This window comes from Suricata suricatta, chromosome 16, assembly GCF_006229205.1.
Source record: "Suricata suricatta isolate VVHF042 chromosome 16, meerkat_22Aug2017_6uvM2_HiC, whole genome shotgun sequence".
NCBI classification, from domain to species: domain Eukaryota; kingdom Metazoa; phylum Chordata; class Mammalia; order Carnivora; family Herpestidae; genus Suricata; species Suricata suricatta.
The window spans coordinates 31,633,220-31,647,264 of record NC_043715.1 but is presented as its reverse complement, the minus strand read 5'-3'; the positions used below and the strand labels follow the sequence as shown (position 1 = coordinate 31,647,264).

General features: G+C 36.9%; 1 protein-coding gene across 8 annotated transcripts in view; it reads left to right on the top strand.

Annotated features, from left to right (window-relative positions):
- CYLD (CYLD lysine 63 deubiquitinase) overlaps positions 1 to 14,045 on the top strand; it is a 68,516-nt gene that overhangs the window by 8,717 nt on the left and 45,754 nt on the right. For all 8 annotated transcript variants that reach the window (XM_029925831.1, XM_029925827.1, XM_029925829.1 and 5 more), the window contains one exon: positions 922 to 1,027. In XM_029925831.1, coding sequence (XP_029781691.1) covers positions 922 to 1,027 — 106 coding nt within the window. The remainder of the gene's footprint in view (positions 1 to 921; positions 1,028 to 14,045) is intronic.

Sequence of the window (14,045 nt, the reverse complement as noted above, 5' to 3'; positions counted from 1 at the left end):
AGAAAAAAACTCCCCACCCAAATATGATCCATGGTATCTTGTTTTTCTTTATTTTGAAAAGGTCCCCCCCCCCCCGCTAGTTCTCTTTATAGTATTTTGTGAGTAAAGATGGCGGTCTGGGGATCATCCTGGCAGGCTGCCTCGAGCTTTGCGCAGCTAGCTTCCCCCGCCTCCGTCTGTCCCTTCGTTGGCCTGTACAAGCTGCATTCCAAACCCCTGTAGTGTGCTCCTGGAAGGGAAGGTTCTGGAAGATGCAGTATTCTTCATCTCCATCTATTTCCAGCGACAGCATGTTGTATACACTGGTGCTCAGGGCAGTTTTCCAACTGGCATATCCTTAATCTGGCCCCACGAACAGCACTATACTACTTGGGGCCACATTGGAATATAAACGAATTAAACGTAAAGATCTGTGTTGGAGGGAGTTCTTACATATCCACAAAATGTCAAAAGAACAATAAAAAATAGATTTTCTGTGTACAGAAATGCATCCAGGGGTTCAAATAGAATATTTAAGTGCTCCAGGAATGTAAGAGTAATTGGAACAAGGTAGGCTTAATTAGGGGCAGATTTCTGGGTGAAACAATGTATTATTAATTAATCTTCCTATGCAGATGGGCGTTACATAGACTAGCATTTGTTGTCTAGTTTCAATTCCTTGCTCATCTGTGGGCTTACTATAAATTGATTATTCTTGGATCTCATTTTTACCAAAACAAATCCGAAAAAGAAATAAGCAAAAACTAACCAAAAACTTGATGAGTTGTGGCAATTATGTCTGATATGTTCTTTTTTCTTTTAGGAAAAATAGTTAAAATCTGCCAATGTAACATCTTTTGGGAGATCCTTTTCTGGGAAATACAGATTTTCATATCCACGTTTTACCGAGAAGAGTTTAAAACTGTCTTACTTCATTTCCAGGATAATCCTATTGGCAACTGGGACGGAAGATTTGACGGCGTGCAGCTTTGTAGTTTTGCAAGCGTCGAAAGTACAATTCTCTTGCATATCAACGATATCATGCCAGGTATGTTTTCTTTGTTAATAAGGCAGTGTTCCTAAGATGCATTCTGGTATGAGGATGTAAATAGAAGCTTCAAGATGCATTGTGGAATTGTATTATGGAATTGTTATTAAATAGAATATTCTTTCTCATCTCCAAATGAAAGTAATGCTTAAAGACTTTTTGTTTTTAAAAGCATGTGGTTGTGGGGCGGTGTTTATACATTGTCACTAACTTTTCATTACCTGTTTATCCTAAGTGGAGGAAAAGCCCTTTCTGATCCCTGGAAGGGTCAGAGAATAAGTCAACTGCTACCTATTTGAGTAAGGGCCTGGTTGAAACTAGAAGCATGCCCTTCGAAATTTCTTCCAGTTTTGAGACATTGTAATTGGTCAGGTTTCATGACTCTAGAGTCAGATTACCCAACTTTATACCTTAAAAACAAACAAACAAGAAAAAAAACATTAAGCAACCTTTTACTTTACTGTAAACAAGTAGCTCCCAATGGCTGCTATCAACTGATTGTTAAATTCCTGTTGATGGCAAGGATCAACAGCACCTTTCCCCTGCTCGTAGCAGAGTTCCAGTTACAGGCCGGTCGGCTGGCAGTACGGCTGACAATATGTTAATCATGAAACTGACAGACGCATTCAGAGGTGGTGCTTTTAATTGGTCATTATGCAGCTGTGAATAAATGTCAGAAAGCCTGCATTCAGTAACCACCAATGTATGCATCCATGAGTTAGATGACTTGTACTTTACATTCTTGACACGTTTATAAGGTCTTTTTTTAAACTTCTTTAAAATGTTTATTTATTTTTGAGGGAGAAAGAGCGAGCGAGCAGGGGAAGGGCAGAGAGAGAGGGAGACACAGAATCCGAAGCAGGTTTTAGGCTCCGAGCTGTCACCACAGAGCCCGATGTGGGGCTCAAACTCACGAACTGTATGATCATGACCTGATCCGAAGTCAACGCTTAACTGACTGAGCCACCCAGGTGCCCCATAAATTTATAAGGTCTTAATTATTCTCCATTTTGCCAATAAAAGACTGGGGCTTAGCGAGGGCTGAGATTGGCTAGGATCAAGTAAGTGGTAGAGCCAGAGTTCGAATCCAGACCTGTCTGATGAAGAAGCCTTGCACTTTTCAGTACCTCCTCACCCCGCATCTTTGTGTACACACTTTGGATGTGAAGACTTGCATAGAGAAGCCTATTTCTCAGCCTCAGATGGATACTTGGGAATATTGTTTCCATGGAAATGTATTTTGTCTCTAACTCTATACAAGCTGAATTGTACTGAGGCAGGGATGGTAACCAAATAAAATTATTTTTCTGCTCCCACTGTTTTTTTTTTCCTTTTTCTGAATTTTGATGCAGAACACTTTTGAGTTTCCTACAGGTCATTTCAGGTCTTCAGTAAATTTTTTTTTTTTTGTAAAAATGAGTAGATGATCCTTAGGCTTCCTTCTTGCCTGCACTGTTTGCCCTTCCTGTTCCTTATTATCTTGGCAAGTAATACATGCTTGTTTTGCTGAGTTAGGAAATGTTTTCTATTTTAGCTTTTAGCTTTATAGCAAGTGTACATTCATTTAATTGGAGGTATGGGATTCAGATAATGCCTTTATTTCGATTTTGCTTTGTAAAAGTCTGACATACTCGGCTTCTCTTGCATTTTAGACTAAATCCGATACTTACCACGTAGATTCTACAATGTACATTTTATTGTGCTTGCTGTTTCAGGGATCCATCCCTCTATCCATGCAGTGACCCATATTACTTCTGTGTGTGTGCTCTTCAGAGTAAGCTACAGACACCTGTATACGTCCTCGGCACACATGTAATGAACTAGAGAGAAGTTTAGGGTTTTGTTCCTTTTGAGGTAAAAGACATGTAATGAAATACATGTTGTATCACTTGAGTTTTGATATGCTAATGGATATATGCTTGAATTAGAAGTCCTTATGAGGTTCCTAAAATAACTTCTTTTTTTTTTAAATTTTTTTTTTTTAATGTTTTATTTATTTTTGAGACAGAGAGAGACAGAGCATGAGCAGGGAGGGGCAGAGAGAGAGGGAGACACAGAATCCGAAGCAGGCTCCAGGCTCTGAGCTAGCTGTCAGCACAGAGCCCAACACAGGGCTCGAACCCACGAATGTGAGATCATGACCTGAGCTGAAGTTGGACACTTAACTGACTGAGCCACCCAGGTGCCCCCTAAAATAACTTCTAATAAGAAAAATATTTATGTATCTCAAATAAAAATAATAAAGCACAGTAAAACATCTCATTTCCGTTCTTACCTCCTCCACTTCCGGTGCCTGCTCACTCCATCCCTTGCCTCCCATTGCTAACTGTTTTTTTAGTTTCTTATATATCTTTCTAGAATTTCTTGTTTTCCTTTCCCTTTTTAAATGAAAAACATACTATTTCCACTATTGTGTACCTTGTTGTAATCTCTTGGAGCTATTGGTATAATTTTCCATTGTATTTGTTTAACCAGATTCCTGACGTATATTTAGATTGTTTCTGATTTTTTACTTCTACAAAGTAATAATTTCCCACATGTGCTAGCACACCTACAGGATAAGTTCCACACAGTGGGGTTGTTTGGTGAAAAGGTCCATGCACTTGTATTGTTCCAGGTATTACTAAATGGCCTTAAGCAGTGTACATAACAGTTTGTATTTTTACCAGCAGAATATGAGGGTGACAGTTTTTTATAGAATTTCTATGAGAGTAAGTTGTTGAATTTTCTCCCAGTCTGAGAGGTGACAAATATATTTCTGCATAGTTTTAATTTCCATTTCTCTTTTGAATAAGGTTAAGTCTCTTTTCATATGATTAAGGGCAATCTGCGTATTTCTTCTGTGGCCTGTATATTCATTCGTACCTTGTTTTTTTTAAATTGGATTATTGGCCTTATTTCTTACCGATTTCTTTTTTATGTGTTAGGAAAGCCAACTGTTTTGTGATATGAGGTGTAAATTGTTTCCTGCTTTTTTATCTGGTTGCCCTCATTTAAAAAAATTATGGTAAGATAAACTACAGTATTTACGATTTTAACCATTTGTCGGTGTACAATTCAGTGACATTACATACATTTACTCTGATGTGAAGTCATCATCACTATTTCCAGACCTTTTTCGTCATCTCAAACAGACATCTTTCATCCATTTTTATTTTGTGTGATATATAATGGTATATATGGATCCCGTTTAGGCCCCTCCACCCACCCCCCGGGTAGTTGTCCAGTTGTCCCAACTTCTTTGATTAAAAGTTCATCTTTTTCCTGCTCCTTGGAGATGCCACTTTTACCACACTCAACTCTCGTATATACTTTGGCTTATTTCTGGACTTTGTATTCTGCCTACTCCTGCTTTAATCCGCACTGTTTTTAATGCTTCTTTATAATATGTTTTAATATGAGCACTCATCCTGCCTCATTGCTCTTCTGAATTTTCCTTCTGTTCCACATTGTCTTCTAAAAGGTTAATAGAGGGGCGCCTGGGTGGCTCAGTCGGTTGAGCCTCTGGGTTTGGCTCAGGTCATGATCTCACGGTTCGTGGGTTCGAGCCCTGCATCGGGCTCTAGGCTGACAGCTAGCTCAGAGCTTGGAGCCTGTTTTGGATTCTGTGTCTCCCTCTCTCTCTGACCCTCCCCTGCTCGCACTGTTTCTCTCTCTCTCTCTCAAAAAATAAAATAAAATAAATTAAAAAAAATTAAAAGGTTAAAAGACACATTTAAGTCTATAATCCATCTGGGTTACTTTGTGTATGAGATGAGGTTCACATACCCAGTCTGATCTACCATGCTTGCTGCGTATAAATCAGGTTTCAACTTAGATATATATGGATCTCTTCCTGGGCTCTACTCTTTCCCTGCACTCAGACCTCTAGGCCTTCATTATTATAACTTTACAAGAAGCCTTATAGCTGTAAGAGGACATTTCCCTATTTGTTCTTTTTCGTCATGAGTGTGTTGGTCTTGTTGACCCTTGTCTCTTTATTGTAAATTTGACAGTCGGCTTCTCAAATAGTGCAGGAGAGTTCCATGGGGATTTTGATTGGAACTGTAGTTAACCTGTAGAGTAATTTGAGAAGAGTTGACATTTTTATTACATTGAAATTTCTAATACATGAACACTGCATTATCTTTCATTTATTTAATCTCTTTTTAGTAAACTTTTGTATGGGTCTCCATTGCTTGCATGCATTCTGATATGTTATAAAGTAAAATGTGTTTTCTAAAAATTTTTTTTGGGATATATAGAAATATAATCAACTCTTAAAAAACAGTTGTATTGAAATATAATTCACGTACCATATAATTCCCTCATTTAAGCTGTTCCACTCAGTGCATTTTGGTATATTTACAGATACACACAGTCATCACTAGAGCCAGTTGTTGAAATTTTCATCACCGCACAAAGAAACCCTGGACCTTTTAGCTATTACCCACTATCTCTTCCTCCTCCTTAGTCCTAACCAACCATTAATCCTCTCTCTCTTTCTCTCTCTCTCTGTATGTTTGTCTATTCTGGACATTTCATATAAACAGAACCATTTAATATGTGGTCTTTTGTGACTGGGTTCCTTCACTGGCATGTTTTCAAGGTTCATCCGTGGTGTAGCATGTATCCTTACTTTCTTCCTTTTTGTGCCCAAATACTGTGCTGTTGTATGGACATGCCACAGTTTGTTTACTCATCTGTTGAAGGACACTTGAGCTCCTTCCATCTTTTGCTGTATGTGATGCTGCTACAACATTTGTGTACAGCAAGTTAAAAATTTTTTTTAAAATTTATTGTCAAGTTGGTTTCCGTATAACACCCAGTGCTTTCCCACAGGTGCGCCCCTGCATGACCATTACCCCCTTTTCCCTTTCCCTCCTCCCTCTTCAGTCCTTAGTTTTTCAGTATTCAGGAGTCTCTCATGATTTGCCTCCCTCCCTCTCCCTAATTCTTTCCTTCTCCCCTTCCCCTTCCCATGGCTCCCTGATAAGTTTCTCCTGTTAGACCTGCGAGTGAAAACATATGGTTTCTGTCCTTCTCTGCCTGGCTTATTTTGCTTAACATGACACCCTCGAGGTCCATCCACTTTGCTACGAATGGCCAGGTTTCATTCTTTCTCATGGCCATGTAATACTCCATTGTATAGGTAAACCACATCTTCTTGATCCATTCATCAGTTGATGGACATTTAGGCTCTTTCCATGATTTGGCTATTGTTGAAAGTGCTGCCATGATCATTGAGGTACATGTGCCCCTATGCATTAGCACTTCTGTATCCCTTGGGTAGATCCCCAGCAGTGCTATTGCTGGGTCATAAGGGAGTTCTATTGTTAATTTTTTGAGGAACCTCCTCACTGTTTTCCAGAGAGGCTGCACCAGTTTACATTCCCACCAACAGTGTAGGAGGGTGCCCGTTTCTCCACACCCTCGCCAGCATCTATAGTCTCTTGATTTGTTCATTTTAGCCACTCTGACTGGTGTGAGGTGGTATCTCAGTGTGGTTTTGATTTGTATTTCCCTGATGATGAGTGACACTGAGCATCATTTCATGTGTCTGTTGGCCATCTGGATGTCCTTTTTGGAGAAGTGTCTGTTCATGTCTTCTGCCCATTCCTTCACTGGATTATTCATTTTTCGGGTGTGGAGTTTGATGAGTGGTTTGTAGATTTTGGATACTAGCCCTTTATCTGATATGTCATTTGCGACTATCTTTTCCCATTCTGTCAGTTGCCTATTAGTTTTCTTGATTGTTTCCTTTGCAGTGCAGAAGCTTTTTATCTTGATGAGGTCCCAGTAGTTCATTTTGCTCTTGATTCCCTTGCCTTTGGGATATGTCATGTAGGAAATTGCTGTGGTTGAGGTCAAGGAGGCTGTTTCCTGCTTTCTCCTCTAGGGTTTTGATGATTTGCTGTCTCACATTCAGGTCTTTCATCCGTTTTGAGTTTATTTTTGTGTATGTTGTAAGAAAGTGGTCTAGTCTCATTCTTCTGCAGGTTGCTGTCCAGTTCTCCCAACACCATCTGTTAAAGAGGCTGTCTTTTTTCCATTGGATACTTTCCTGCTTTGTCAAAGATTAGTTGGCCGTACATTTGTGGGCCCAGTTCTGGGTTCTCTATTCTATTCCATTGGTCTGTGTGTCTGTTTTTGTGCTAATACCTTACTGTCTTGATGATGACAGCTTTGTAGTAGAGGCTAAAGTCTGGGATTGTGATGCTTTCCGTTTTGATTTTCTACTTCAGTATAACTTTGGCTATTTTTTTAACATTAATCATTTTTGAGAGACAGAGTGTGAGTGGGGGAAGGGGCAGAGAGAGAGGGAGACACAGAATCTGAAGCAGACTCGATGCTCTGAGCTGTCAGCATACAGCCCCATGCAGGACTCAAATCCTCTGACCTTGAGGTCATGACCCGAGCTGAAGTCAGATGCTCAACCAACTGAGTGAGCCACCCAGGGGTCCCTTAAAATCTTTTACGCTCAGTGTATCCATAGATTACCTTTTTAGTAACCAATCATTATCATCCGCAAATACTAGTTTAACTCTTCTTTCTAATCCTTGTATCTTTTATTTTTAAAACAATGGTTTCTCATCTTACTGTCCGAGCTCTATAAACCTTTAAATGCGTATTGAATGGAAGTGGTGGTATCAGTGGTCTTGATCTTGCTCTTGCTCTTTCAGCGTTTTGCTACTAAGTATGATGTTTGCAGTAGGATGTTATTGTTGCAGCCGTCATTTATCAGGTTTGAGAAGGTACCTACTGCTTCCTTTTTGCTAAGAGTTTTATCATGACTGGATGTTGAAGTTTATCAAACTTTTCTATCTATTGACATAATTCTGTATTTATTTTCTTTTAATCTAATTTCCTAATAGTAAATAAGCCCTAACATTTCTGATATAAATTTAACTTCATCATGAGTCATACGTTGCTAGGTCCAGTTTGCTAATCTGTGCATGCTTTAAAATTAAAAAAAAAATGCACGTTTTAAATATTTAAAACAAAATTTAAAAATTACATGTATTTAAATTAAAAAAAATTTTTTTTATGGTGACAAAATGCACATAGCGCTTACCATCTTAACCACTTTTAACCATACAGTTCAGTGGCATTAAGTACTTTCATATTTTTAAGCAAACATCACTGCCATTCATCTTTGTAACGGTTTTCATTTTGTAAAACTAAAACTCTGTACCCATTAAACAATAAGTCACCAAGCCCTACCCCAGCCTCTGACTACCGCTATTCTAATTTCTGTCTCTGGTTTTAACTATTCTGAGTACCTCATGTAAGTGGAATCATACAGTATTTGCCTTTTTATGACTGGCTTCTTTCACTTAGCTTGATGTCCTCAAGGTTGATCCATGTCGTAACACTTCAGAATTCCCTGTGTTTTTTTTTTAAAACTGATTGTTTTTAAGTTTATTTATTTATTTTGAGAGAGAAAGGGAGAGGCCGAGAGAGATGGAGAGAGAAAACCCCAAGCAGGCTCTGCACTGTCAGCGCAGATCTCGATGTGGGGGACTCGATCTCACAAATGGTGAGATCATGACCTGAGCTAAAATCAAGAGTTGGATGTTTAACCAACTGAATCAACAGTTGCCCCAGAATTCCCTTCATTTTTAAGACTACATAATATTCCATTATATGTATATACTATTATTTGTTTATGCATCTATATCTTCATAGACACTTGAGTTGCTTTTGTGTTTCGGCTATTGAGTATTGAGAATAATGCCACTATGAACATAGATGTAAAAATATCTCTTTGAGACCCTGCCTTCGGTTCTTTTGGGGATATACCCAGAAGTGGAATTGCTAGATTATATGGTAATTCTATTTTTAATTTTTTGAGGAACCACCATAAGGTGTTCCACAGTGGCTGAATCATTTTGCATCCCACCAACAATGTGCAATTGTTGCATTGCAACAATGCAAATTTTCAATTTCTCCATATCTTTGCCCACATTTATTTTCTGTTTTCCTGATAGTAGCCATTTTAATGGGTGTGAAGGTGGTATTTCATTGTAATTTTGATTTGCATTTTCCTGATGATTAGTAATGTTGAGTACTAATCTTTTCATGTATTTATTGGCCATTTGTATATCTTCTTTGCAGATATGTCTATTCAAGTTCTTTGCCCATTTTTTAATTAGTTTTTTTTTTTTTTTTGCTATTTTAGGAGTTCTTTATATATTCTGTATATTAATGCATTGTCATATATATGAGTTTTAAGTATTTTCTCCCAATTTTTGGGTTTCCTTTTTGTTCATAGTACTCTCTTATAATCCTTTTTCTCCTTTTTCTATTTTTTTAAATTTTTAAAAATATTTTATTTATTTTTGAGAGAGAGAGAGAGAGAGAGAGAGAGAGAGAGAGAGAGAGAGAGAGAGAGAGAGAGAGAGAGAGGGAGACAGTGAGCGGGGGAGGGTCAGAGACAGAGGGAGACACAGAATAGGAAGACAGGCTCCAGACTCTGAGCTAGATGTTAGCAGAGTCCCATGTGGGGCTCCAACCCATAAACTGTGAGATCATGACCTGAGCTGAAATCGGACGCTTAACCGACTGAGTCACCCAGGCACCCCTCTCCTTTTTCTAATTCCTTAAATTGTAAAGATAGGTTGTTGCTTTGAGATATCTTTTGTTTTTCAATGTAAGCATTTATAGCTACAAATTTCCCTCTGAATACTGCTTTCACTGCATCCCCTAAGTTCTAGTATGCTTTTGTTTTCATTGATTTCTAAGAATTTTCCAGCTTTCCTGTGATTTCTTCTTTGATTCATTGGTGGCTTAAAAGTGTGTTATTTAATTCCCACAAATTGGTGAGTTTCCCAGTTTTACTTCTGTTGCTGGATAATTTCATCCTGTTATGGTCAGAGAAGATACTACACATGATATCTGTCTTTTTAAATCTATTGAGAGTTTGTGGCCTAACATATGGTCTACCCTGAAAATGTTCCATGTGAGCTTAAGTAGAATGTGTATACTGGTGTTGGGCAGAATGTTTTGTGTATGTGTGTTCTATCTAGTTGGTTTATTGTGTTTAAGTCCTCCATTGGCTTACTTCTGTCTGGTTCTATCCATTATCGAGAGTGGGGGGTTGAAGTCTCCAACTGGTTTTTGTAGAACTGTTTTTTCTTTTCAATTCTCTGTTTTTGCTTCATGTATTTTGCTGCTCTGTTATTAGTATGTAAATGTTTATAGTTGTTACATCTTCTTGTTGCACTGAGCCTTTCATTAACATATAAATATTCTTCTTTGTCTCTTGTAATCTTCTTTGATTTAAAGTCTGCTTTGTCTGATGTTAGCATAGCCATCAATGCTCTCCTTTGCCTACTGTTTGTTTTGGCCATCTATTTCTGACCTTTCACTTTTAATTTCTGTGCCTTTGGATCTAAAGTGAGTCTATTGTAGACAACATATAGTTCCATCGTGTGTTTATCCATTCTTCTGTCTTTTGATGGGAGATTTTAATCAATTTACACTTAAAGTAATTACTGATATAAGGAAGAACTTATTTCCATCATTCTGCTATTTGTTTTTTATAGGGTTTTTTGGCCCTTATTTCCTGCATTAATATTGTGTGTCGTTGATTTTTGTAGTGAAATGTTCCTTTTTCATTTCTTTTTGTATATATTATAGCTATTTTCTTCATGTTCACCACAAGAATTACATTTAACTTCATAAATTTTAATGATCTAGTTTGAATTTATACTAGCTTAACTTCAACAACATAAAAAACTCTTCTTTTTTATAGCTCTACCCCACCCCTTTCAGTTCTTGGTATTACAAAATTACATCTTTATACACTGAACAGCCTAAAGCATAAACTAGTTAAGTATTATAAATGCATTGGTTTCTTAAATTATGTAGAAAACAAAATGTAGAGTTACCAACTAACATTATAGGAATACTAGCTTTTTAGACTAATTGTTTATTTTAAAAATCTCGTAAAGCATGTGAAAAACAAAGTATTAAAAACTGTTGTTACAGTGTTATTAACTTTTATAATTGCCACTGTATTTGGCTTTATTGAGATCTTTATTTCTTAATATGCCTTCAGGTTACTGTCAGGTGTCCTTTGATTTCACCCTGCAGGGCTCCCTTGAACGTTTCTTCTAGGGCAGATCTAATGGAAACAAACTCCCTCAGGTTTTATTTATCTGGGACTATCTTAATTTCTCCCTCACTTCTGAAAGACAGTTTTCCAGATATAGGATTCTTGGTTACATTATTTTTCTTTTAGCACTCTGAAAACACTGGCCCGCTGTCTACTGACCTCCGAAGTTTTGGATGAGAAATCTGCGTAGGTCTTTATTGAGGATCTCTTGTATGTGACAAGTTGATTCTCTCTTAACTGCTTTCAAGATTCTTTGTCTTTTTTTTTTTTTTAACTTTTTAGTGTTTATTTATTTTTGAGAGAAATAGACAGACAGACAGACAGACAGTGAGTGGGGAGGGACAGAGAGAGCGGGAGACACAGAATCTGAAGCAGGCTCCAGGCTCTGAGCTGTCAACACAGAGCCCAGTGCTGGGCTTGAATTCATGAACCACGAGATCATGACCTGAGCCGAAGTCAGATTCTATGTTGGTGTCGGAGTCTCTTTAATTCATCTTATGGGTGTTTGTTGAGCATCTTGGATGTTTATGTTCATTGCTTTTGTCAAATTTTGGAAGGTTTCACCCAGTAGTTCTTAAGACATTCTGTCTCTCTCTCTCTTCTTAGACTCTCACAGTGTCATGTGGATCTGCCATGGTGTTCCACAGTTCCCTTGGGTTTTGCATTGCATTTCGCTGATAATTACTGATGTTGAACACCTTTACATATCACCTGTTTGCCATTTGTATGTATTTCGAAAACTGCTCAGTTCTTCTGCCCATTGTTAAATCATGAGTTAATTTCTTTGCTGTTGAGTTGTATGAAGTCTTACATATTTCAGATATTAACCCCTTAGTAGTTATATTATTTTCAAATGTTTTCTCCCATTCTGTAGGTTGTCTTTTTATCAGTTGTTTCTTTTGCTGTGGAGCAGCTTTTCAGTTTGGTATAGTCTCATTTATTTATTTTTGCTTTTGTAGCCTGTGCTTCTCGTCCTGTTCACGAAATCACTGCCAAGATCAGTGTCAAGGGACTTCTCCTATGTTTTCTTCTGGGAGTCTTACAATTTCAGGTGTTACACTTAAGTCTTTGATTTATTTCAAGTTCACTTTCGTGAGGGGATGTAGGATAGGGATACAATTTCATTGTTCTGCATGTAGTTTTCCAGTTTCCCCATCACCACTTATTAAGAGACTATCCTTTTGCCATTGAGAATCATAATTAGTTGACCATATATACATAGGTTTATTTCTGGGCTCCCATTTTTATTCTCTTGGTCTGGATGTTGACTTTTATGCCTAAGAACCATACTCTTTGGATTACAATAGCCTTGCCATAGAGTTTGCAATCAGGAAGTATAATGCTTCTGCTTTGGCTCTTTCTCAGAATTGTTTTGGCTATTTCAGGGTCTTTTATGGGAGTGTTATTTGTTAGTGAAGTTTTCCATTTAATCTTTGTGTTTAAAGTTTTTGGCATAGCATTATTCTTAAGGTCTCATATTTTTTGTTAAATCTCAGCAGCATCTGCACATTTGTCTTTGTTTTCATCCAAAAAATTGTGTTTATTTTCTTCCAACAGCTTTTTACTAGAGGTTTCTCGCTTTCATTTATTAAAAAAACTGATTTGGCTTTCTTAATCCTTTCTAGATATTTTTATATTTTAGTAATTTTAGTTTTTTATTATTTTTTCCTTTGGCTTTTTTTGGCTTTATTGTTTTTCTTTCTAACTCTTTCACTTTAAATGGTTAGTTTAATAATTTTTGGTTTTTCTAAGGTGAAGCATCTAAGGCTATAAGCTCTATGTACCTTTTCACCTACATTCCACAAAATTTATTATGTAATTATCTTGTTATTAAATTTGAAGGATTTTGTAATTTGCTTCTTGATTTTTTTTTTTTAGGTAACTCATGAGCTATTTTAAAATATGATTTTAAATTTTTAAGTGATTTCTTCTATCATTATTAATTTTTTTTAATTCAGTTGCTTTATGGTCAAAGAGTATGATGCTACTCCTTTGACATTTGTCGAAGCCAGCTTTGTGGCGTAGTACGTGGTTAGTTCACATAAGACATTCTGTGTGTACATGGAAAGAGTGTATTGGCCCCAGTTGTGGTTGCGGGCGTCACATGTGCGTTTTCCACGGCCCTTAGACCAAACTGACTTATTGTACAAATGTTATGTATCATTACTGAGTTTTTAATCGTTACGCTTATCAGTTACTGAACAAGATATATTAATGTTTGTAGCACAATGAGGGGTTTCTTAATGCTGTAATTGTTTGCTTTAATTCTGAAATAATTACTTGCTGCATATAAGCTTAGAATTTTTAAGTATGTAGAGTTTGAAATAATTGTATCTTCCAGGTGATTTGAAGTATCTGTCCTTCTGTAGTACCTATCTTCAGTGCTAGTAACTCTTTGACCTTAAATTCTAGTTTGTCTGGTGTGGATAGATTTTCTTTGTAGGTTTTCTTTTCTTTGATAGTATTTCCTAGGTATTTCTCTTTTTTTAGTAAGTTATGTTTTAGGTATACTCCTTTATATCACTATATGGTGGCAAATCTTTTCTTCTTAATCTAGTTTGGTGACTTTTGTACTTTAACTGAAGATTTAATCTTAATATTTATCATTACTGATAATTAGATTTATTTCTATTGCCTCATGTGTTTTCTATTTGTCCTTCTTTTCTGCTTTACCCCCACTGTTATTGGATTGAGATGCTTTCCCTCCCTTTCCTCATTTCATTTTTCTACTCTCTCCCACTTGATTTTTTTCAGATAGCATATAATTTAAAAAATCTATTTTGATGATTTTTGTTCTTTTCCTTGTTGTGTAACCTGTTAGTATTAAATGTAATACTTGATACTATTATTGAGTTGGAACTATAAGTTTATTATTTATTCTTTATTTGTCCTTGTTTTTCCTTCCTTTTATACTTTTTT